The sequence below is a fragment of the Hoplias malabaricus genome, chromosome Y, assembly GCF_029633855.1.
Source record: "Hoplias malabaricus isolate fHopMal1 chromosome Y, fHopMal1.hap1, whole genome shotgun sequence".
NCBI classification, from domain to species: domain Eukaryota; kingdom Metazoa; phylum Chordata; class Actinopteri; order Characiformes; family Erythrinidae; genus Hoplias; species Hoplias malabaricus.
The window spans coordinates 27,415,449-27,442,355 of NC_089820.1; the positions used below are offsets into that span (position 1 = coordinate 27,415,449).

The 26,907-nt window shown below is 47.2% G+C and overlaps 1 protein-coding gene across 4 annotated transcripts in view; it reads right to left on the reverse strand.

The window, feature by feature from the left end:
- LOC136679227 (AP-1 complex subunit beta-1) overlaps window positions 1-26,158 on the reverse strand; it is a 67,558-nt gene extending 41,400 nt beyond the window's left edge. The window contains exons 1-17 of one of the 4 annotated variants that reach the window (XM_066657640.1): window positions 26,125-26,158; window positions 19,348-19,408; window positions 18,576-18,681; window positions 18,235-18,370; window positions 16,779-17,024; window positions 15,667-15,857; window positions 15,028-15,249; window positions 14,317-14,437; window positions 13,916-14,011; window positions 13,274-13,389; window positions 12,546-12,711; window positions 11,741-11,839; window positions 5,905-6,164; window positions 3,911-4,112; window positions 3,250-3,270; window positions 1,079-1,108; window positions 181-303 (exon numbers count right to left, since the gene is read on the reverse strand). In XM_066657640.1, coding sequence (XP_066513737.1) covers window positions 181-303; window positions 1,079-1,108; window positions 3,250-3,270; window positions 3,911-4,112; window positions 5,905-6,164; window positions 11,741-11,839; window positions 12,546-12,711; window positions 13,274-13,389; window positions 13,916-14,011; window positions 14,317-14,437; window positions 15,028-15,249; window positions 15,667-15,857; window positions 16,779-17,024; window positions 18,235-18,370; window positions 18,576-18,681; window positions 19,348-19,384 — 2,172 coding nt within the window. In that variant the 5' untranslated portion in view covers window positions 19,385-19,408; window positions 26,125-26,158. Of the gene's footprint in view, window positions 1-180; window positions 304-1,078; window positions 1,109-3,249; window positions 3,271-3,910; window positions 4,113-5,904; window positions 6,165-11,740; window positions 11,840-12,545; window positions 12,712-13,273; window positions 13,390-13,915; window positions 14,012-14,316; window positions 14,438-15,027; window positions 15,250-15,666; window positions 15,858-16,778; window positions 17,025-18,234; window positions 18,371-18,575; window positions 18,682-19,347; window positions 19,409-25,299; window positions 25,506-25,568; window positions 25,666-26,124 lie in introns of those variants that run through there. The other 3 variants (XM_066657639.1, XM_066657637.1, XM_066657638.1) reach the window with 3 other exon arrangements.
- Window positions 26,159-26,907: the final 749 nt, after the last annotated feature.

The window sequence follows — 26,907 nt, forward strand, 5'->3', positions numbered from 1 at the left end:
GAGAAACAAACGGACACAATTAAGGACCTGTCGCTGTACCCAAACTTTTGCATAGCAGTGTAATCGTGTCATGACTAAGGGGCAAATTAGGGGAGGGGACAACAGCACCCCCCACCACCCCGAGCTCTAACTGAACCACTGCTCATGAACAGGTGCCTGCTGCATTCGGGCAGAACTCACAGTTTTGGGAGGGCTGTAGAATCCTGAGGTCATGCCCACGCCCCCTCCGAGATCAAACAGGTCCCCGAGACCCCCGCCCACAGCAGGCATCGTCACCGGAGCGCCCCCTACAGCCACGCCCATCTGTGGAGGACAGTCAGATCAACCAATCAGATCACACACAGGAGTTGCTGCATTCACATTCTACAAATACAACCACCCCTCAGCCTTCAGGCAGAGGACCCTGGATCAGTCAGTGTGTGTGTGTGTGTGTGTGTGAGCGACCGTTAAACAAACATCCCCTCCCAATTTTTCAAAGAGGAACTCAATCCTTAGACGTCATTAAAACCCCAAAGAACTGTTTTCAGCACCTGTTCCTTTAAATGATAATGAGCCGCTCGCTGTTCACCCCGACCCCGAGCGCACAGCAGTGAGGAGCGAGGAGCAGAAGCTCTGGTTTTTAGCCGTTTTCACTCTGTTCTCTTTCTTCTCCGTTTTTACTCAGTGCTCTTATTTCTCCGCGCTCGTTGTGTCTGTTTTGCTGAGTTTAACCTCGTCTTTGCGCTCTCACATAAACACGGGTCCAGCGCTGTGATTGGACAGACTCAGACGAGGGGGCGGGGCCATTCTAAAGTCTCTGCACTTAACGTCAGAAGCGGAGCAGAATCAGAACGACTCGTTTTATCCCGTGTTTCTGACTCAGGCAGCGCACAGAAAACTGACTGGGGTCTTGTTTCACAGTGTGTGGGTTGGTGGACTCCAGATTCACACTTTAAAATGTGATCATGCTCTGAACAAGGGAGATTGTTGTAGTACATCCCCTTTAAATATTCCATGTAAAGCCATGTTGTGTCATTACAGAACTATGGTGTTGTTTTTGAGCAGAAATTTCACTCTAAAGAAGAAAAACTGAACTCACCGCAGGACTCCCTCCGAGATCGCCACCAAGCTGCAGGAGAACAGAGAGCAAGAGTTAGACAGTGATCTGAGCAGATGATGGAGGGACAGCGAATGGAGGAGTGAAGGAGGAGTGAGGACAGTGTGCCTGGAAGGTGAGACGCCTGTTAAAGCATTTTATTGACAGAGTGAGGGTGGGGATTACACGGTGTTAGGGAACTGTCACTACAGCCTCCGGGTTTATTCAACCAAACCCAAACATGCCGTTCAACAAAGCAGGATTTCTAAGTTCCACAGCTCCACAGTTCCCCCCTGTTCCTCAGCGCTCAGGACCCCCACAGAGCAGGTGAGATGTGGTGGATGATCATTCTCAGCGCTGCAGTGACACTGACGTGGTGGTGGTGTTAGTGTGTGTTGTGCTGGTGTAGAGTGGATCAGACACAGCAGTGCTGCTGGAGTTTTTAAACCCCTCAGTGTCTGGACCGAGAACAGTACACCGACCAAAAACATCCAGCCGACAGCGTCCTGTGTCACTGATGAAGGACTAGAGGACGAGCGACACACACTGTGCAGCGACAGATGAGCTACTGTCTCTGACTCTACATCTACAAGGTGGACCAACGAGGGAGGAGTGTCTCACAGAGTGGACAGAGGGTGGACACAGGGTTTGAAAACTCCAGCAGCACTGCTGTGCCTGATCCACTCTACACCAGCACAACACACACTAACACACCACCACCACGTCAGTGTCACTGCAGCGCTGAGAATGATCCACCACCACATCACACCTGCTCTGTGGGGGTCCTGAGCGCTGAGGAACAGGGGGAGAGGGGGGGGGGGGGGGTAACAAAGTATGCAGAGCAACAGATGGACTACAGCCTGTAATTATAGAAATAAGTGGTGAATGGAGCTGAAGTGGGTCATTTTCACCAGACAAATGTCACACATGGACCTATAAATCCTGCTCAGAGGAAAGGTAGTGTGTTTATAAGCAATGCTAACAGCCCACGTACACTGATCTGGGATCAGTCTTTCCACCTGCAATGCATTCTAAAGGTGAAGGGCAGGGACTACAGTGAGAGTCTGCGTCTAAATGAGCTTAAAGCCATGGAGAAGTCTGTACAGACCTCTCTCTCGCTATAGTCATGCGGCTGAGGAGACTGCACCTCCGTCCTGTAGTGAGAGCCAGACTGACGGAGCGCAGACAAACGAGTAAAGCAATGGAGAGAGAGAGAGAGAGGATCAAAGAGAAAGATGGTGTGTGATAAGCTTTAGTCGCTAACTCTGATGATGATGTTACTGACAGGATGAGAAGCACTGAGCCTGAAGTACGTACATAATATTATTACACCAGTGCACTCCTGATAAAGTACTTATGTGTCCTTAGAAGTGCTGTATTTTGTAAATTCACATTTAAAGCCCACCAACCCACACACTGTGAAACAAGACCCCAGTCAGTGTTCTGTGCGCTGCCTGAGTCAGAAACACGGGATAAAACGAGTCGCCCTGATTCTGCTCCGCTTCTGACGTCAAGTGCAGAGACTTTAGAATGGCCCCGCCCCCTCGCCCGAGTCTGTCCAATCACAGCGCTGGACCCGTGTTTATGTGAGAGCGCAACGACGAGGTTAAACTCAGCATAACAGACACAACGAGCGCGGAGAAATAAGAGCACTGAGTAAAAACGGAGAAGAAAGAGAACAGAGTGAAAACGGCTAAAAACCAGAGCTTCTGCTCCTCGCTCCTCACTGCTGTGCGCTCGGGGTCGGGGTGAACAGCGAGCGGCTCATTATCATTTAAAGGAACAGGTGCTGAAAGCGGCCTGAAATGTCTCTGCGTTTGACGGAGCAGAATCAGAGCGACTCGTTTTATCCTGCCTTTTCTGACTCAGGCAGCGCACAGTAAACTGACTGAGGTCTTGTTTCACAGTGTGTGGGTTGGTGGACTCCAGATTCACACAGTGATGTGAACATGCACTGAACACTTTAAGGTTCTTTAAATACTTTCAGTCTTCTGTTGATTGTACAGAAGTCTAGGTTTACATTCAGTGTCTTTCGCTAAAATAAAGTCGTCCTCAAGTGTGTAACGGTCTCGAAAAAGACTCTAAAGTAAAGCTGAGCCTGGCATCTGTGAGTTTAATGAAATGCATGAAGAGGAAGAGCTGGTGTCAGTGGTCTATTCACTGCAGTCAATTACCGTCTCTGAATCATCCCCCATCTGCAGAGCGGAGCGGAGAGAAGAAACAGAGAAACACAAACAGACAAGAGTCAAACAGAAAAAGGACAGGATCCGAGTCAAAGAGGAAAAGTGGAAACAAGTTCACATTCATTAAACAGAAACGCGTGAGAGCTCTGACAGACAAACAATAAACATTCTGGAGTTCTGATCTAGGATCAGTTTTAAACAGTGGTCAGAAAGGCATCTCAGTTTGTCTAAGTCTGGTCGTGATGTGTATCATTTAAACTTTGACGTGTTCTTGAGGTGGTACCAGGCAGATTTTGTTACTACAATGATTTAACTTTACAGGCCCAAATACAGATCCTTGTGGGACAACACAGGTCAGAGATATATTCAGTTTTTTATTCATAGCTACTGATGGCAATAAAGTAATTTCTATCCTCCAGATACGATCTTAAAACAGTGAAAGCCCAACCCAGGTCTCTACTCAGTCTAATGGCACTTATTCACTGCATGGACACTACACGTCAGGGAAAAGTGCCGAGCCCATGCAGTGGGAAAGCACCATAAATAAGGATGCTACGGATGCTTTCTTCGTACCACTAAGATCGAGACGCACCAGCACAGGTATTCATTTAACATCCATGTTATTATTAAGAAACAGAGCTTGTAGACCCACCAGACTGTCCAGCCCCCCGCCCAGCAGGTCCATGGCCCCCATCTGCATGGAGCTGGGCACGACTGGAACGTTGGTGGTGGGAGGAGCCAAGTCCAGGTTCAGCAAATCACCGAGCAGATCTCCCTGAGATGGAATCACAGCGGGCGGAGCCTCAGAGACACTCACTGACTGACCGACATCTGGACTCTCAGCACTCTCACCACTGAGAGAGAGAGAGAGACAGAGAGGGGGGGGGGTTGAGAAATAAGAGACAGAGAGATGGATAGAGAGAGAGTGATAGAGAGAGGGGGGGTTTGAGAAATAAGAGACAGAGAGAGAGAGAGATGGATAGAGAGAGAGAGTGATAGAGAGAGAGAGAGAGAGAGAGAGAGTGATAGAGATAGAGAGATGGTTAGAGAGATAGAGAGAGAGAGAGAGAGGGGTTGAGAAAAATGAGACAGAGAGACAGAGATATTAAAAAGAAGCAACTTGTTAAAGTTACAGTTATTTTTTCTAATTTCCCAGTCCACTTAAAGGTGACTTTCACCATTTTAATTAAAAAGCCCTGTGTATAAAGCTCTGAGTGTGTCTCCTCTCCATGTGCTGCTCTAGAAACCGCTCTAATGTGTTTACGAAGCCCCAGTGTCTGTAAATGGGTAAAAAAACAAAGTGTCTGGGTCCGGTGCTAGGCTTTCTCTCTCTCTGCTCACGGCAGAGAAACGCCATCTGGAGATTTTTAGACAACGGAGAGACTCCAAACGCTGAAAAGCACCAACCGAGATGAGGATGTTGCTCTATTCCTGCTCCATAGGGGGGTAACACTGACTTATTTTTGCTGTTACAGTTACATTACTTAAGGTGGAACTGACTCTAAATTCAGGAGAGCGCTAACTTCATAACTAACTAACTGACGACTGATTCTAGTGCTACACTCCTCACTGTGCCCTGGAACCGTCCAGAACTGTTCCTCCTGAGGCTGCTCCATGACTCTGAGCTGCTGGAGGCAGTTGAGCTTCGAGAGATAGACGACAGGAAGACAGACTTCCCCATTTCACAGTGACTTTTCTGGCACAGCTTCGTCTGAATTGACTGCCTCTCCCTTTTCATTTGGTTGAAAGCTGAAATGCTCTGAAACTGCACTTGGTTTTGTGACTGAGTTTAACGCCATTTTATAAACGAACAGCTGCAGTTCAGACACCAACAGCTGGGAAAAGTTACACTCTAATTTAACATTCATTACACATGCTGTAAAAGGTAAAACAAGAGGAACACGTTTACGTCGTAGTAGCAAAGGCTGTGCAGTTATTACAGCAGGACTGGACCACCTGGTGCCATATTTTGTTTTAATTTTTCCTCCTGTCCACTAGGGGTGGTAGAGAGGGTTCCACTGGGCTGGAGTTTGAATAGAGGAAGCCAGGTAGGGAATAGGAGAGAGTGGCTTTCTCTGCTGGCAGATCTCCTTTTTGAAAAACCTAGTGTTTCGAGCTCAGTAAGGAGTATTTATTACTGTGAGAACTGAAGTGTGTCGGGTGTTTGCTGAATTGATTCCTTCACTAGACTCCTCTATTCCTCACATACTCTGTGTACTGCTCATGGACCACCATTAAACTGGTGGGGCTCCTAAAGCGTTAGCCTTAACCAAAGACTGTGCTGATTACTCTGTGGATGTTGAGGGTTTATTGTGGGGGGAGTGTCTTGTTGTTTGTCTAGTATCCTTTATTGTATTCTATGGCAATATAAAGGCGAGTCCCTCAGTCATCTCACTGACCTCTCTGGCCACCCGTGCTCTCTGCAAATACGTCTTAACAGCTACCTAGTTCCAGAGGGGATTCCGCTAGTGAGTTTTTAAGCGTAAGTTTACACCCAGAAGCGCCCTGAGTGGTCACCAGCGCTGTATTACCATCTTACAGTTACTGTGATAGCCCTATGAGACACTGTTTTTGTACACTTATATAAATGTGTGTGAGATTTCAGTCCTCTGTGTGTGTGTGTGTGTGTGTGTGTGAGGTACTAACGATCCGGTGCGCGCGGGGAGGCGTTTGTGCTGGACCCCGCGGCTGCCCTCCACGAAGGCGCTGGGCGGTTTGTGGTAGACCGAGGCGAGAGTGCCGATGTGGCAGATCAGCTCGTCCAGCAGAGTGGGCTCAATCAGGTCCGTCTCCTCTGAGATCAAAGGTTTCTCCGCCAGGACCACCTCCTTCGCTGCGACCGGGTCAGTGGACAGGAGACGCCAGTAAATATAACCACGGTCCCGCAGGTCAGGGTTATCCGAGTCCTGGAGAGAGGAGGGAGGTAAAGATGAGGCTGGTTTTATTGTAAATTTACACAGGGTACAAACCTACACAGTGAACTACATCAGTCACAAACTACACTGTACACACACAGCTCCTCTCTCCCTCTACACTGAACTACATCAGTCAAACTACACTGTACACACACAGCTCCTCGCTCCCTCTACAGTGAACTACATCAGTCACGAACTACACTGTACACACACAGCTCCTCTCTCCCTCTACACTAAACTACATCAGTCAAACTACACTGTACACACACAGCCCCTCGCTCCCTCTACAGCGAACTACATCAGTCATAAACTACACTGTACACACACAGCTCCTCTCTCCCTCTACAGCGAACTACATCAGTCATAAACTATACTGTACACACACAGCTCCTCTCTCCCTCTACAGTGAACTACATCAGTCACAAACTACACTGTACACACACAGCTCCTCTCTCCCTCTACACTAAACTACATCAGTCAAACTACACTGTACACACACAGCCCCTCGCTCCCTCTACAGCGAACTACATCAGTCATAAACTACACTGTACACACACAGCTCCTCTCTCCCTCTACAGCGAACTACATCAGTCATAAACTACACTGTACACACACAGCTCCTCTCTCCCTCTACAGCGAACTACATCAGTCATAAACTACACTGTACACACACAGCTCCTCTCTCCCTCTACAGTGAACTACATCAGTCACAAACTACACTGTACACACACAGCTCCTCTCTCCCTCTACAGCGAACTACATCAGTCACAAACTACACTGTACACACACAGCTCCTCTCTCCCTCTACAGCGAACTACATCAGTCACAAACTACACTGTACACACACAGCCCCTCGCTCCCTCTACAGCGAACTACATCAGTCATAAACTACACTGTACACACACAGCTCCTCTCTCCCTCTACAGCGAACTACATCAGTCATAAACTACACTGTACACACACAGCTCCTCTCTCCCTCTACAGTGAACTACATCAGTCACAAACTACACTGTACACACACAGCTCCTCTCTCCCTCTACAGCGAACTACATCAGTCACAAACTACACTGTACACACACAGCTCCTCTCTCCCTCTACAGCGAACTACATCAGTCACAAACTACACTGTACACACACAGCTCCTCGCTCCCTCTACAGCGAACTACATCAGTCACAAACTACACTGTACACACACAGCTCCTCGCTCCCTCTACAGCGAACTACATCAGTCATAAACTACACTGTACACACACAGCTCCTCTCTCCCTCTACAGTGAACTACATCAGTCACAAACTACACTGTACACACACAGCTCCTCTCTCCCTCTACAGCGAACTACATCAGTCACAAACTACACTGTACACACACAGCTCCTCTCTCCCTCTACAGCGAACTACATCAGTCACAAACTACACTGTACACACACAGCCCCTCTCTCCCTCTACAGCGAACTACATCAGTCATAAACTACACTGTACACACACAGCTCCTCTCTCCCTCTACAGCGAACTACATCAGTCATAAACTACACTGTACACACACAGCTCCTCTCTCCCTCTACAGTGAACTACATCAGTCACAAACTACACTGTACACACACAGCTCCTCTCTCCCTCTACAGCGAACTACATCAGTCATAAACTACACTGTACACACACAGCTCCTCACTCCCTCTACAGCGAACTACATCAGTCACAAACTACACTGTACACACACAGCTCCTCTCTCCCTCTACAGTGAACTACATCAGTCATAAACTACACTGTACACACACAGTTCCTCTCTCCCTCTACAGTGAACTACATCAGTCACAAACTACACTGTACACACACAGCTCCTCGCTCCCTCTACAGCGAACTACATCAGTCATAAACTACACTGTACACACACAGCTCCTCCCTCCTTCTACAGTAAACTACATCAGTCACAAACTACACTGTACACACACAGCTCCTCTCTCCCTCTACAGTGAACTACATCAGTCACAAACTACACTGTACACACACAGCTCCTCTCTCCCTCTACACTAAACTACATCAGTCATAAACTACACTGTACACACACAGCTCCTCTCTCCCTCTACATCGAACTACATCAGTCATAAACTACACTGTACACACACAGCTCCTCCCTCCCTCTAAAGTGAACTACATCAGTCATAAACTACACTGTACACACACAGCTCCTCGCTCCCTCTACAGTGAACTACATCAGTCACAAACTACACTGTACACACACAGCTCCTCCCTCCCTCTACAGTGAACTACATCAGTCATAAACTACACTGTACACACACAGCTCCTCCCTCCCTCTACAGTGAACTACATCAGTCACAAACTACACTGTACACACACAGCTCCTCTCTCCCTCTACAGTGAACTACATCAGTCATAAACTACACTGTACACACACAGCTCCTCACTCCCTCTACAGTGAACTACATCAGTCACAAACTACACTGTACACACACAGCTCCTCGCTCCCTCTACAGTGAACTACATCAGTCATAAACTACACTGTACACACACAGCTCCTCGCTCCCTCTACAGTGAACTACATCAGTCATAAACTACACTGTACACACACAGCTCCTCGCTCCCTCTACAGTGAACTACATCAGTCATAAACTACACTGTACACACACAGACAGCACTAGAGTTCAGATTCACACAGATGAATAAATAGAAATGTTGTGTGTTAGAAATATATACTGCATTGTTAACATCTAGATTCAGTCGTTTCAGGACGTGTGTAGTGCACTACAGAGGGAGAATTTGGGATTAAACCCAAGTGTCTTGTGTTTCGTAGTGTCTCGTGTTTTGAGGTCTCTCTGTAAGAGGTACTACGGCACCCTACTGGACTGGCATGAGAATGCAGTCATTTTCATTTTCGTCTGGATGAAGATATTTTCAAAAGCAGAGAGAGAAAAAGCTGTGTTTTGAATTAAAAAGGTGTCCGTGTGGACGGGGCCCCACTTTACAGTGTTTGATGAATGTTCCTAAAAGCACAGAGAAGCAACAGGCCACTTTTCTCTGAATAATTCAGGACTGTTCCAGTTTACTGTTCCTCTGGGTAATAACGCTGGACACAGCAGCAATAAAAGCTAGAGCCAGAGACAGGGCAAGAACAAATCAGCAGCTGAGGGGCATAAACCAGGCTCCAGGATTTTACTCTGATAGAAGACTGGCGTTCAGAGGGGCTCCTGGCACTGACTCTCAGAGTTAATAACAGCACTGAGGCGTCCACTCAGGCCTCTGTTTATTACAGAACGCCCTTCACCTGAACACACTCCGCTCAGCATCAGCACCGTCAGTACAATCCACATCCCGACACATCAGTGTACATGACACCTCATAAGAAACAGTGCTTCATTACAAAACAAATACACTGCAAATGTCAAGATTATGAAGATGTTCATTCATTATCTGTAACCCTTATCCAGTTCAGGGTCTGGAGCCTACCTGGAAACACTGGGCAACACACACTCACACAACGTGTGTTTTTGGAGCATGGGAGGAAACCAGACCACCCAGAGGAAACCCACGCAGACACAGGGAGAACACACCACACAGGCAGTCACCTGGAGGAAACCCACACAGACACAGGGAGAACACACCACACTCCTCACAGACAGTCACCCGGAGGAAACCCACGCAGACACAGAGAGAATACACCACACTCCTCACAGACAGTCACCCGGAGGAAACCCACGCAGACACAGAGAGAACACACCACACTCCTCACAGACAGTCACACGGAGGAAACCCACGCAGACACAGAGAGAACACACCACACTCCTCACAGACAGTCACCCGGAGCGGGACCTGAACCCACACCCTCCAGGATCACGGAGCTGTGACAGAGACACCACCAGCTGCTCCACCGTGCCGCTTTACTACACTATTAATTTTTATAGGCACACACAGGGAGCATATCGGATGCTCACGTTAAAGTATGTATCTGGAGTCCACCAACCCACACACTGTGAAACAAGACCCCAGTCAGAAACACAGGGTAAAACGAGCCGCTCTGATTCTGCTCCACTTCTGACGTCAAGTGCAGAGACTTTAGAATGGCCCCGCCCCCTCGTCTGAGTCTGTCCAATCACAGCGCTGGACCCGTGTTTATGTGAGAGCGCAAAGACGAGGTTAAACTCAGCAAAACAGACAACGAGCGCGGAGAAATAAGAGCATTCACGTGGCTAAAGGGGCTTAATTACAGTGGGGTTTTCATCAGCGAGGCTAGGTCTGTACAAAAGGGCTGAAAGTCAGACTGTAGTCGATGTTTACAGTTTCACCACCTCCATCTTGTGTTTACTTCCAACACTGACCACAGAAATCTGGTGAATTAGTCTGTCCTCTGGGACACCGCCGCCTTATGAGGTTGAAAGTGACAGAAGGTTTGTATTAGTTTAGAGGTTTCCTGCCGTCGGTGGAAAAAAAAATGCCTCTCTGGGCTGTTGTGTAACTGTCGGGTCGATGATGAATGCAGCTGTTGGTGTGAAACCGAAAGCCTCAGACGCGCTCAGACCCAATATTCTCTGCCATTTGTCAGTGTTTTCTAATAAACACCAATGGACACCAGGGTAGAGGCCACAGAGCAGAGCAAGACGGTACTTTTCTAAACATTTAATGAAATTTAAACTTCAAAACTTAATTTACTCATGCAGCATTTGTTTTTAGAAGGGGGATGGGCAGTATCCACATTTTTCATAGCGTCTGTAAATATTAAAAAGTATATGGTACTGCCGTGGGTGGGGGCGCTGTTGAGCTGCGTGAGCCTCGTATCTGAGTGAAGGGTTTTCGGCGCTGTGCAGTTCAGCTGAGCACAGCCCGACAGCGCACACCGACACGTGCTGACGATAAAAACCCGTTTTTGAGAGAGAGCAGGTTTCAGCGCCTGCTGCTGGAGGAACAGAGGAGTTCTAAAATAAGTGAAATAAGACGGTTCTACTCTGTTTAGAAACACAGCTGGCGCTAACAGACACTTGTGGTTTAACACACACCACAGCAGATGATTCTCCAGTGAAAATCTAGTTCAGACTGCTTCCCCAAAATGACAACAAATGTTAAGAGTGAGAGGCAAATAAATACAAAACTCTTCCTCTCTTTTTCTCCTTTTATTCCTCTTTCCTTTCATTTCACTCCCACTCTTCCTCTCTCCCCCTCACATTTGTCTCTAGTTCAATCTCCCACTGACATTTTTCTGTCTCCCTCTCTCTCCTTCCCCCTCCATTTCCCCCCCTCCTCTCCGAGTGCAGAGATGGAAACGAGTGAGTCATTAAGTAAATCACATTTGTTGCTTCCTTCTGTATTAAGCCATCTTTCTTTTTTAAAAGAAGCTGAATATTTTTAATAAAATAAACAAAGAATAATGAAGAATTAAATTAACACAGTGCACCTCAGATATCAGTCCCTCGCAACTAAACCCACACACTGCACGCACACCTCTCAACGCCCGCTCCATGACTTTCTCACTCACTGGTACCAACGACGGCTGCAACCAAGTTTACAATTGATTCATTTATTGTTCTTTATCGATGATTGATGGATTAATCTGTTCTCACCTGTGTGGCGAGGCTGAGCACCTGCTGGACCAGCTCCTGAGTCTCTGTCGGTTTCTTTAGGAACAACTTCACGATTGCAGTCAGCAACTGGAGCTGCACCTGCACAGAACAGGTGAGCACCAGTAAACACAGGTGAACAAGGGTGAATACAGGTGAGCACCAGTAAACACAGGTGAGCACCAGTAAACACAGGTGAACAAGGGTGAATACAGGTGAGCACCAGTAAACACAGGTGAACAAGGGTGAATACAGGTGAGCACCAGTAAAAACAGGTGAACAAGGGTGAATACAGGTGAACACAAGTAAACACAGGTGAGCACAAGTAAATGGTGATGAATACAGGTGAACAAAAGCAAACAGGTGAGCATAGTTGAAAAAAAAATACAAGAGAGCACAGGTGAACACAAGCACAGGTGAATAAATATGAGCAGGTTTGAACACATGAATAAAGAGGAGTTACAGGTGTTACACTCCATATTGTGGACAAGGCTAGGCTCATATTGTTCTTCCTGAGGCACGAGTGATCAATCTTTTTGCAGTTATGTCGCCCCCTACTGGAGAGTCATGCGGTTGTGCGATATTTTAAAAACGTGTGGGGCAAAATTAAGAAGGAAAACCAATATCTGCCGGACAGCACCGGCCTGGGGAGCAGTGGAACTGTGTGCTCCGGAGTCATGGCGTTCCTTTGGGATGCCTGCAGTGCCATCAAATGCCTACAGCACAGTTCAAATATCTAGAGAAAAGCCCTTCCAGATGAGACTGTTACTGCTGTGTGTGTGTGTGTGTGTGTGTGTGTGTGTGTTACCTGTGTGCTCTCGTCATGGAATCCCTCCAGGAAGCTCTCCAGCAGCTCGTCTGCATTGTCGATCCTCTCAGCGTATTCCCCCACGATCCAGATCATCGCCGCTCTGGCCTCGGGCTCGTCCAGAGAGTCCAGATTCTCACACAGGGTGGCAATCACACTCTCATACCTGCGCGCGCGCGCACACACACACACAGTATGTTTTTAGAATGCTTCTTTCTAGAGAAACATACACATCTTTATTAGTGAACAGTGGTGGTGAATGGAACCAGACGTCCTCCACTAACATCCTCACTGTCTTGCTGCCTGTGGTGGTGACTGAGGGGAAACGTGGCCACTGTCCTCTGTGAGGCTTTAACGCTCAGGGGATGATCAGAGCAGAAACGAGTGAACAGGTGGAAGAATATTCAGAAAATATAGTGAAGACAGAGAGAGGGAGAGAGAGAAAGAGAGACAGAGATGAAAAGAAGTGAGAGAGGAAAAGAAAGAGGACTCAAAGAAAGTGCCAGAAAAAATTCTATTATGATACTGTCACAAGATGATACGAGGTGTGTGTGTGTGTGTGTTGTCTAGTGTGAGGAGAACAGTGATTCTGAGACCAGCGTACTGCCCACTTGACATTCATCTAATGAATACATTCAGCACAGCTGTCAGGGAGAGATAAACTCATTCTGTCGCTCCAGAGTGTGTGTGTGTGTGTGTGTGTGTGGAGAGGAGAGAGTCAGACATACTTGTTTGGGTATTTGCGGAAAATGTCCTTGATGACCACAATGGCCTCCTGCACAACGTAGTTCACCTTCGTCTGAATCAGATCCAGTAGAGTACTGACACACCGCTCCGCTGATTGCTGAGAGAGAGAGAGAGAGAGAGCGAGCGAGAGAGAGCGAGGGGAGAGAGAGAGAATAAAAATACACACGCAGTCAGAATTCCCTCCATCTTCTTCACACAGGCGGCGGCTGAGTCAATATTTCATTAGCTTCAATTGGTTTTTCCGCAAAGAAAGACGTGATTTTGTAAGAGCTCCTGGAGAACAGCAGCGTTCCACTCGATCAATCAGACTCTCGTCGATCAATCACAGACTAATATCTGGAATCAAGGCTAATGCATTAAATAATCAACCACTGCCAAGTGGTTCCTCAATAAAATCATCTGAGTCTTAACTGGCTGCTGTTTTCTCACCGCGCAGTGGAGCCATGTCCCCAATACAGCCCCCAAACACATCCAAGCCCACTTTACCCGGGGAGGGGGGGGGTCATGCTGTGTTTCCAATCCCACCGGGGCATGGGGAGGGGGAGGTGTGTGTAGCTCGCGCAGCAGGGTTTCAGTTTTTACACATCCTTTAATAAAGCAGGCAGATTTGAATGGAAACTCACCTCCACTTTGATGGCGCAGCGTCCGATCGCACGGACGGCCTTTCGGACAAAGTCCACGTCCACCTCAGTGGCGTACTCCTTCAGCTCCGCCAGGACCTGTGCACGGAACACACAACGCCATGCATCAAAACACACACTACACCGTCAAATCAAGATAGAGAGAGAGAGAGAGAGACGGAAAAGGGACAAAGACGTGGACTTTTAAAAACAAGAAAGAAAGCAACAATAAAAATGGAGGAGAATAGGATGAAGAGAGAGCTAGAGAGAAAGAGAGAGAAAGAGAGAGAGAGAAAGAGAGAGAAGGGGAAAAAAGTGGGATAAAGTCAGAAAAGGATCAAATTCTCAGAAGGCTGTTCTCCTCATGTCTCATGTGTGTGTGTGTGTGTGTGTGTGTGTGTTACCTGTGCGATGTTGGCCTGGGAGGCCAGGCGGATCATAATGTCCAGTTTCTCCAGTTTGACGTAGATGGGGTCGTTATATTTCACAAAAAACACCTTCATCTCGTGCTTCAGGATCTCAGGCCTAAACACAGAGCAACAACAGACCGAATGAGTGCAGCGTGGAGGAGGGACTTTTAATTTGAAGGCGACTGAGTGTTTGCTGCAGAGGGAGCGTGTTCACACACTGAACCCTCAACGCCTGCTAAACAAGTCACAATAATATTTACATTTCTGCTCCAGGGCATGCGTGTCTCTGCTGTTCCCTAAAGCAGGCTTCAAGCTGTAAAAAGGCTTTTCACCTACACTTTCTTTAAAAACTCGAGTTCCAATAGTGTTTTTACGGAAGTAGAACGTGCGTTAGAGAAGCTAAACAGAGTAGAACCGTCTTATTTCACTTATTTTAGAACTCCTCTGTTCCTCCAGCAGCAGGCGCTGAAACCTGCTCTCTCTCAGAAACAGGTTTTTATCGTCATCACGTGTCGGTGTGCACTGTCGGGCTGTGCTCAGCTGAACTGCACAGCTCCAAAAACCCTTCACTCGACTTTGTGCTCACAGCCTGTCCTTTCATAACTTAGGGTTCCTACATCATTTAAACAATGTTTATTTAAACTAATTTCACTTCAGTCTGTGAAATAATGTCTAAAGCTGAATAACAACATTACAATCCCTCACCGTTTCTGGACGATGAGGTTGATGTTCCTCAGAGCCACATACTGCAGTTCTGGCTCAGCCGAGAGCAGAGTGACCAGGGGAGGGGCCAGTTTCTTTAGAAGAGTTCCGTAATAATCCAGATCCTTCGGCAGCATCTCCATAAACTTCATCAGCACTTTCACGGCCGACAGAACCACGGCGGAGTTCGCGTGAGACAGCCTTGGAGTCACACGCTCACAGATACTGTGGAGACAAAACAAAAGCAGAACACTCAGACCTCAGTCCACGCATGAGCCTAAAGCCACCAAGCCCAATGCCAAGAGTCAGCCAGAGTATGAAGTAGTGGGCTGTGGAGCAGAGGAACTGCGCATAGAGCTCCATCCAGTTCCTCTGGGTTGAGTTGGAGTGGTGTTTGTGATCAAGAACTAACCACCAAGACCAGCCCCTGACCTTACTGAGGTTTATGAGGCTGAACACCATCAGACCCTTACAGAAAAGGTCCAACAGCTAACATCATTCCAGAAAACTAGAGTCGCATGTTCTGGATAATGTTAATTAAGGTGAACTCAACCCAAACCCATTGGTGATTTATTTAAAGAATAGTGCACTACAACACGGCCCCTAAGAATGAAGAGTTCTGCCTCTGCTTTGACCTCTGACCTCTGAGACTCGCGGTCGTCTCTGGGCGTGTAGTTGGCCAAACAGTCGAGGATGAAGATCTGCCCCCACTCCGTGCACTCGTTTAGAGCTGTCAGCAGCTTGTTGATGGTCTGAGGGTTCAGGTCCAGCAGGTTACTGTTGGGATGTGACTCTGCAATCTCAGAGAGCGCCGCCACAGCATTCGCTACCACCTTAAAAACAAAGGATCAAGAAGAAAGAAGGATACACACAGAGACACAAGGAGAAACACATGTCAAGGCAAGACAGGGTAAGTGTATTTACAGATCACCTTTCATACACAAGGGAAATTCAAAATCCTTGTTATCAGTCAGAAAGAAGGAAAAGAAAAAAACTCCACTATTCACTGCATAGTGCAAGTACAATGGTGCTTTTCCACTGCAGGGTCCCTGCTCTACTCGTCTCCTCTCCTCCTCCACCAGGTGAATCAGGTCCTGGTTCTGGAGGCGGGTTCTTGTTTAGTGGCTGTTCTCTCGTGGTTCAGAGCGAGTCGAGTAGGGACTAAACCGTGGCGTGTAAACCTTGCAGAGCGCTGATTGTCCAGAGAGAGTCGTCACTCTACGCCACGCAACGCAGACGACCAGCACCAACTCTCCATCTGTAAAATCTCCAGCTGCAGCAGAGATCACGTTTGTTTTTATCCGACTCACGACAGCAGCTCGTAAAATGACGCCGTGGTCTTTTGAGGAGGTTCAAACGCTCCTTGGATCGGTGGCCGACGAAAGAATCCAGCGAGAGCTGGACGCTGCAACAAGGAAGGAATAAACTCTACTGATCTGTCTGAACTGATGACGGAGCTGTGTTCAGTCCCAAACAACAACAACACGCCAATACACCATGAGTAAACACCGCTTAACGTTACCGCCGCCGTTGTTGTGGTTTCCAAAGCCCACTGTTCCCCTTAGAGACGGGGTTAGAGACGACACTGATACATTTTGGGGGGGGGGGGGGGGTGCTGTGGGAGTGGAAAACCCACCAGGAACCAATCAGAGAGTAGAGTCCAGTAGAGTCGGGACCACAAAGTGGAAAAGCACCATAACATGGCCCCTATACAGAGTACTCTTCACTGTACATTGCACTGTAACGTGGCTCACCATGGGATTGGAGTCAGAGATGAGGTCCTTCAGAGTGTCCAGAAAGCCCTGGTCCTCCACCAGCTGGGCGTTAATGTCGTGGAGCTTGGCCACACACACCGCCGCTGTCTTCCTCACATAGGGGTCTTCATCCTTCAGACACTTCCTCAGGGGCTCACACAGATACTCTGTGATCTTATCCACACGGATACAGCCCATGGTCCTCACCGCCAGAGCTCGGATCAGAGGGTTCGGGTCCTCACAGTCCTGCCGCAGAGCAGAAACCAGATCAGATTCAGACATCACTCTTCCCTAATCTAATTCCACATACTGGAACACACATCTAATACCTGGATAACGCTGGACTGGTCTGATCTTAAACAAGCTTAACGCTAGGCCTTTAACATTCGGTACTGTTCTGGAGCCGTTATGTGGACTGTTTATAAACCGTGGTTATCTTAAATTCATATTTCATTTATTTAGTATTTTTAAACAGTTTCATATTCCAATTCCAACATGTGAATGTTCCTGATAACATCTTCGCTTTATGTTCATTGCTCTTTAAAAAGAGGGACAAATCAGTGGCATGAAATGGTCTTATTGTCATAACATAACATGGTTTATCTCAGGGGTCAGGAACAACCGGAGCGCGGTCCCGGTTCAGACCCAGACTCTGTCCGATCCGGACCTGGACCTGTAGCTGATAAACCACTAAGAGCTGTTTAGTTGTGAACAGAGTGTGTGTGTCTGAAGAGGTGTGACTCTTCTAGTCGTTACGGTGCAGGTTCAGCGCTCCAGGAAACTCACCGACCAATCACATGTGTTTCTGCATATCACACGTGAGGCTCCTCAGCCAATCAGATCTGTGCATTATGACGAGCGCTGTGACTCCACTGAGTGACACACACAGGGCAGGGTCCAGACGCCGCTGTCCTGGGGCCAGTAAAAACAGCCCGAGGGACGAGATCAAAGCTCTTTAGGACACTTTCGGGACGACGGTGCGGTGCGAGTTAAAACCAGAGACTTTAATAATAAAGGAACGATTACGGGCTGAAATTCTTAACTCTGAACATGGATTCTGTTTACGGATAAAGTCCCGCCCTCCAGCAGTAAGAGCCAATCAGATCGCTGCTAATGGAAAAGCAGTAAAGTCAACTGCAACTACAAGGAATTTATGTAAAATGTGCGATTTCTTTTCAAAATCATTGTTTTATTTGTAAATTTTACTTGAAACGATTAAAGGACATTTTATTTATAGTATTTATTATTTATATTTATTAATAAATCTTGGTACCCCCTGTCTATCGCAATTAATTTTGTGACAACATATCGAACACACAAATGATGTTGTTTCTTTTAAATGCCTGTAGTGACAGATCGACTCAGCGCTTATTTTACTATATTTTGTAAAAACACATCACTACTAATCTGTGACACTAATCACTGGGGATCATTCCACACACACACACAAACACACCTTGACGAAGGTGTTGACTGCCATTATGGCCATATCTGGCTGGCTCTTGGCGTAGTTCATCAGATAGAGATAGACCAGTTTCTTCAGCTCCAGATTATCAGTCTGCATGCAGTTCACCACATCAGGGAAGAGGGCGCTACACAGAGACAAGCACAGGGTTGAGGTTTCTCCTTATTTTACAGGCGACACATTCAAGGTGCAGTCATCACGGACAAATCAGTGGAGCTCAAACTGACTCAAGCAACTTATAAATATATAACACATACCCTCCATCTCCGTCCTCCAAACCTCCTCCTCCTCTACCACAGTGAGGGGTGTCAGGTGTGTGTCCTGCTACTCACCTCACATCTTTCCCCACTGTCATCGAGGCAATGACCTTCTTCACCGCCTCCTTCTTCTTCTCCTTTTTATCACTGTTCAGCTCCGCCTTCAGCTCGAAGATCTCCCCTGTGAGCGGACACACACACACACACACACATAATGAGATGAGACTACCAGAGTGCTTCCTCTCTTCACTTTAGAGCATTCACCCAGTCACTCTCACACTTCAGCTTGTTAGTGTGTGTTGTGCTGGTGTAGAGTGGATCAGACACAGCAGTGCTGCTGGACTTTTTAAACCCCTCAGTGTCTGGACTGAGAACAGTCCACCGACCAAAAACATCCAGCCGACAGCGTCCTGTGTCACTGATGAAGGACTAGAGGACAAGCGACACACACTGTGCAGCGACAGATGAGCTACTGTCTCTGACTGTCGTGGACCAACGAGGGAGGAGTGTCTCACAGAGTGGACAGAGAGTGGACACAGGGTTTAAAAACTCCAGCAGCACTGCTGTGTCTGATCCACTCTACACCAGCACAACACACACTAACACACCACCACCACGTCAGTGTCACTGCAGCGCTGAGAATGATCCACCACCACATCACACCTGCTCTGTGGGGGTCCTGAGCGCTGAGGAACAGGGGGAGAGGGGGGTAATAAAGTATGCAGAGCAACAGATGGATCACAGTCTGTAATACAGAACTACAAGGGTCTGGACAATGTCTATCCGTCTGAAGAACAAGGGAACTAAAGAAAGAAGGGAAGAAGAGCACACATCAGGTTTCACTCACCTTTCTTGGTCGTGGTGAAGTATTTTGAGTCCGTCATCTTTGATCCCAAGCCTCTGTTTTCCTGTAAAACAGGCAACAATACGTCACGCAAATCAAGAATCTACAGCCTTCTTCAATCACAGCCTGAGAATAAAAGACAGCGAGAGAGCGACGGTGTTTAAAATACAACAACAGAGACAGGAAGCTCCAAAAGTGCATGTTCAGGGAAATTAAAGGAAGCTCCGTTCCTGGTGACCCTCACCTTCAGGGTGCTCTGAGCCCCCCCCCCAAAAAGCCCCCGCACACACGGTCCTCAAATCTCTATTCCTTAGTCAGCAAGCTCAGGAGACACGCCCCCTTCTCGCTCTTAGGTTTTCCCTTTCATCAAGTTGTGAATTTTGAAAAAGCCAAAGAAAAACCTGAATCCCAAAATTCAACACACTAAAGTAAAAGAAGAAAAAGAACAATGCAATAATCGTAACTGGGTAACACTCACACAGTCACTCTCACACTCACACACAGTCACTTTCACACAGTCTCTCGGTCACTCTCCTGGTCACTCTCACACACTCTCTCGGTCACTCTCACGGTCACTGATATACAGTCACTGTCACACTCTCCTGGTCATGCTCCTGGTCACTGATATACAGTCACTGTCACACTCTCCTGGTCATGCTCACGGTCACTCATATACAGTCACTGTCACACTCTCCCGGTCACTCTCACTGTCACTGATATACAGTCACTGTCACACTCTCCCGGTCACTCTCACTGTCACTCATATACAGTCACTGTCACACTCTCCCGGTCACTCTCACTGTCACTGATATACAGTCACTGTCACACTCTCCCGGTCACTGATATACAGTCACTGTCACACTCTCCTCGTCATGCTCCTGGTCACTCACATACAGTCACTGTCACACTCTCCCGCTCACTCTCACAGTCACTGATATACAGTCACTGTCACACTCTCCTGGTCATGCTCCCGGTCACTGATATACAGTCACTGTCACACTCTCCCGGTCACTCTCACACAGTCACTCTCCCGGTCACTCATATACAGTCACTGTCACACTCTCCCGCTCACTCTCACAGTCACTGATATACAGTCACTGTCACACTCTCCTGGTCATGCTCCCGGTCACTGATATACAGTCACTGTCACACTCTCCCGGTCACTCTCACACAGTCACTCTCCCGGTCACTCATATACAGTCACTGTCACACTCTCCCGGTCACTGATATAGAGTCACTGTCACACTCTCCCGGTCACTCTCACGGTCACACTCTCCTGCTCATGCTCACTGTCACTGATATACAGTCACTGTCACACTCTCCTGGTTATGCTCCCGGTCACTCATATACAGTCACTGTCACACTCTCCCGGTCACTCTCACACAGTCACTCTCCCGGTCACTCATATACAGTCACTGTCACACTCTCCCGGTCACTCTCACGGTCACTGATATACAGTCACTGTCACACTCTCCTGGTCATGCTCCCGGTCACTCATATACAGTCACTGTCACACTCTCCCGGTCACTCTCACTCTCACTGATATACAGTCACTGTCACACTCTCCCGGTCACTCATATACAGTCACTGTCACACTCTCCCGGTCACTCATATACAGTCACTGTCACACTCTCCCGGTCGCTCTCACAGTCACTCTCCTGGTCATGCTCCCGGTCACTCATATACAGTCACTGTCACACTCTCCCGGTCACTCTCACACAGTCACTCTCCCGGTCACTCATATACAGTCACTGTCACACTCTCCCGGTCACTCTCCCGGTCACTGATATACAGTCACTGTCACACTCTCCTGGACATGCTCACGGTCACACTCTCCTGATCATGCTCCCGGTCACTGATATACAGTCACTGTCACACTCTCCTGGTCATGCTCACGGTCACACTCTCCTGATCATGCTCCCGGTCACTGATATACAGTCACTGTCACACTCTCCTGGTCATGCTCCCGGTCACACTCTCCTGATCATGCTCCCGGTCACTGATATACAGTCACTGTCACACTCTCCCGGTCACTCTCACGGTCACTGATATACAGTCACTGTCACACTCTCCCGGTCACTCTCACAGTCACTCTTCTGGTCACGCTCCCGGTCACTCTCACACACTCTCCCGGTCACTCATATACAGTCACTGTCACACTCTCCCGGTCACTCTCACACAGTCACTTTCCCGGTCACTCATATACAGTCACGGTCACACTCTCCCGGTCACTCATATACAGTCACTGTCACACTCTCCCGGTCACTCTCACTCTCACTGATATACAGTCACTGTCACACTCTCCCGGTCACTCATATACAGTCACTGTCACACTCTCCCGGTCACTCATATACAGTCACTGTCACACTCTCCCGGTCACTCTCACTCTCACTGATATACAGTCACTGTCACACTCTCCCGGTCACTCATATACAGTCACTGTCACACTCTCCCGGTCACTCATATACAGTCACTGTCACACTCTCCTGGTCACTCATATACAGTCACTATCACACTCTCCCGGTCACTCATATACAGTCACTGTCACACTCTCCCGGTCACTGATACAGAGTCACTGTCACACTCTCCCGGTCACTCTCACGGTCACACTCTCCTGCTCATGCTCACTGTCACTGATATACAGTCACTGTCACACTCTCCTGGTTATGCTCCCGGTCACTCATATACAGTCACTGTCACACTCTCCCGGTCACTCTCACACAGTCACTCTCCCGGTCACTCATATACAGTCACTGTCACACTCTCCCGGTCACTCTCCCGGTCACTGATATACAGTCACTGTCACACTCTCCTGGACATGCTCCCGGTCACTGATATACAGTCACTGTCACACTCTCCCGGTCACTCTCACGGTCACTCATATACAGTCACTGTCACACTCTCCTGGTCATGCTCCCGGTCACTGATATACAGTCACTGTCACACTCTCCCGGTCACTGATATACAGTCACTGTCACACTCTCCTGGTCATGCTCCCGGTCACTCATATACAGTCACTGTCACACTCTCTGGTCACTCATATACAGTCACTGTCACACTCTCCCGGTCGCTCTCAGTCACTCTCCTGGTCACTCATATACAGTCACTGTCACACTCTCCCGGTCACTCTCACGGTCACTGATATACAGTCACTGTCACACTCTCCTGGTCATGCTCCCGGTCACTGATATACAGTCACTGTCACACTCTCCCGGTCACTCTCACGGTCACTCATATACAGTCACTGTCACACTCTCCTGGTCATGCTCCCGGTCACTGATATACAGTCACTGTCACACTCTCCCGGTCACTGATATACAGTCACTGTCACACTCTCCTGGTCATGCTCCCGGTCACTCATATACAGTCACTGTCACACTCTCTGGTCACTCTCAGTCACTCTCCTGGTCACTCATATACAGTCACTGTCACACTCTCCCGGTCACTCTCCCGATCACTCATAAACAGTTACTGTCACACTCTCCCGGTCACTGATATACAGTCACTGTCACACTCTCCTGGTCATGCTCACGGTCACACTCTCCTGATCATGCTCCCGGTCACTCATATACAGTCACTGTCACACTCTCCCGGTCACTCTCACGGTCACTGATATACAGTCACTGTCACACTCTCCTGGTCATGCTCACGGTCACTCATATACAGTCACTGTCACACTCTCCCGGTCACTCTCACTGTCACTGATATACAGTCACTGTCACACTGTCCCGGTCACTCTCACGGTCACTCATATACAGTCACTGTCACACTCTCCCGGTCACTCATATACAGTCACTGTCACACTCTCCCGGTCACTCATATACAGTCACTGTCACACTCTCCCGGTCACTCTCACACAGTCACTTTCCCGGTCACTCATATACAGTCACGGTCACACTCTCCCGGTCACTGATATACAGTCACTGTCACACTCTCCCGGTCACTCTCACGGTCACTGATATACAGTCACTGTCACACTCTCCCGGTCACTCTCACGGTCACTGATATACAGTCACTGTCACACTCTCCTGGTCATGCTCCCGGTCACTCATATACAGTCACTGTCACACTCTCCCGGTCACTCTCACTCTCACTGATATACAGTCACTGTCACACTCTCCCGGTCACTCATATACAGTCACTGTCACACTCTCCTGGTCACTCATATACAGTCACTGTCACACTCTCCCGGTCACTCATATACAGTCACTGTCACACTCTCCCGGTCGCTCTCACAGTCACTCTCCTGGTCACGCTCCCGGTCACTCTCACACACTCTCCCAGTCACTTTTAGAGCTCCATGTGAGAGGGAGAGAGAGATACATGGAGAAAATGAGAGACTGCACATTTTTTTCAGTCTGAAGTGGAAAGTTTACTCAAAGACTGCTGCACAGTACAGAGAAAGAGACAGAGACACACACATCAATGTCGTCTAAGATTTCTTCACATAAATATAGTGGATTGAAAACAACTTATCTTGCATTATTTTTTCTGCTGAAATGCCTTTATTCTCCCTCTCTCTCTGTGCGTCTTTCTCTCTCTCTCTCTCTCTCTCTTCCTCTTATCCACCCTCTCTGTCTGACCCTCACCTCCAGAGCTCAGAGATCTCACGAACAGACCCAGGGCCATAAGAACACTTAAAGAGCCCATATCCTACATTTCTGTCCCTCCTGTAAACAAACCAGGGGCGGGTCACGAAGCAGGACTCTATCAGAGAAAGTAGGAAAGGAGCTGAAACCCATCACTTTATAAGTTGCTTGAGTCAGTTTGAGCTCCACTGATTTGTCCGTGATGACTGCACCTTGAACGTGTCGCCTGTAACTGGGAAACAGCCTCCAGACCAGGCGCTGTTCATACTGTTTACATTTTAGTGTCAATGGATCCTGTGCATTGTTCATCAATAATATACATATAACTCTAACACACACACACACACACACTACAGTGTACAGATCACACTCCGCACTGAAACTAACACACACACACACACACAGATACAGTAATAAACACACGCACACATTTTCAAACACTAGTACACTCAAACACATTTTCACCCAACCTCATACACTAATACATTCACACACACACACACATCTTCATACACTAATATAAAATACAAATGCTCAAACTAATACACAATACTTAATACACTCTCACACAATTTCATACCGTAATACACATACACACACACACACATTAATACACTAATACAAAACCAAACGGATACACAACTTCACACAGTAATACACTGGTACATATACAGTACACACACACACATCCATACAGTAATACATATACACACACACACACTTTTCAAACACATTCATACAATAATACAAGTAAATACACACATTCATACACACACACAATGGTGGCCTTATCTCTCAGGGGCTGTTCTACTCCGAGTGACTGTTGAAGCCTAGCCGAGGATCATTCTGAAATTTTGAAAATGTGGTGTATTGCCACTTTAAACCTGTCAGCGCTGTCAGTGGTGTTTATTAAAGTTAACAAGCAGTTAACAGTTAACTAAAGTAGCTCACAGCCCTGTCACCCCATACACAGTCTCTGATTAAACAAATATCACGTCAGTTCCACCTTAAATTCTGTTTGATATTTGATATTCAGGTTCTGAAATATTTAAGGCTTTCGCCATTAGGAAGCAGGTGTATTAAAGGAGGGCAACGTTAAAGCAGCTTGTCATACAATTCATATTTTAATTTCTATAGATTTAAACCCGCTCACACTAAAAATATCTGTCTGAAGGTACATAGTGCTATTTAAGGTGGAATTTAAAGTTAGAAATAAGGCTGTGTGCGGTAAACACGGGCCAAGCGAGAACTGGCTCGAGTTGCTAAGCTAAATCCTAAATTAGAACTAAAACTACCACAAAAACAAGAAAGCGGGCTGTATTTCCGTCTCAGAGAATAAAAATAAATTTAACCCGTGTCCACTCACGCATAGCTGACTCGCCCACTCCATTTCACCGAAGTAAACTCAAAATGAATGGAGCCGCGCTCAATGCTAACGCTGCTAACGGATGAATGCAAACCGACGGCAAATGGCTAGCAGATGCTAACGCAGGAGCTAAAGCCACGACCTTCTTAAATCCGGGTTTAATCCTTTAATCCTGAACACCGGACAGAAATAAACACACACGCCCACAGGAGTTCAAACCAGCCGCTGTGGAGAAGATGCGGAGCTCTGGACAGAGTTTAAAACCTCACCAAGTCAAGAACAGTGGAGTTTGCTGGAGTCCGGCCTTCTTAGCTATGTTCACTCCCTCTGAGTCTGATACACACTTCCTACTGCACTCTCTCTCTCTCTCTCTCTCACTCACACACTCACACACACACACACACACACACACACACACACACACACACAATACTAAACAGACAGAGTTTTGTACACACACTCATTAATTCACATAACACATTTATATTTAATATTACACACGCACAACTAGACTGTTGTGTACACAGGTTTACACTATGTATTTGTATAAGAGTTATATCCATATACATTATTAATCACACATCTAAACTCATATATTCATAGAACAGAGTAATATTCATACATTGTTATACACAGATACACATTTACAACACACACACATGTTTATACACTAATACACACTAACACTAAAAGATCTCACATAATCATTCATTCATGCATTCATTGTCTGTAACCCTTATCCAGTTCAGGGCAGTGGAACACACCCTGGAGGGGGCGCCAGTCCTTCACAGGGCGACACACATTCACACAGTCACTCACACCTACCAACGTGTGGAAGGAAACCGGAGCACATGGAGGAAACCCACGCAGACACAGAGAGAACACACCACACTCCTCACAGACAGTCACCCGGAGGAAACCCACGCAGACACAGGGAGAACACACCACACTCCTCACAGACAGTCACCCGGAGGAAACCCACGCAGACACAGAGAGAACACACCACACTCCTCACAGACAGTCACCCGGAGGAAACCCACGCAGACACAGGGAGAACACACCACACTCCTCACAGACAGTCACCCGGAGGAAACCCACGCAGACACAGAGAGAACACACCACACTCTGTCCTTCACACTGTGTGTAAATCTCACCATGAATGACCAATAGAAAGCCTCCAAAATTTCTCTCAAAATTTAATTGGACGGCGACTATATATTCTTTAATTTCAGTCTCCTTCTGAGATCAGCTGTGATGTAAACTGTACTATTTGTTTGGTATTAAAGTTAATTATATCATTGAATTTCACAACTTCAAAGCATGTAAATTCATAAATAGTTGTTTGGTCGTTTCATAAACATCTGATCTATTAATAGTCCGTATAGCTTTCTTTCAGCATGAACATTAGTGTGAGTTTGTTGTGTTCGGGTTGTGTATGGAACAATGAAAGAACAGCGCAGTGTATAAAGTTAATTCTGATTATTTTATTTTATTTAATATTTCAGTTATTATTTATGTTGTGATCACTTATTCAGCCCAGACATTATTTTCATATCCTCTTTCTATTTCAACATCTTTGATCATAATTTAACTCCATTTCAGAATAAA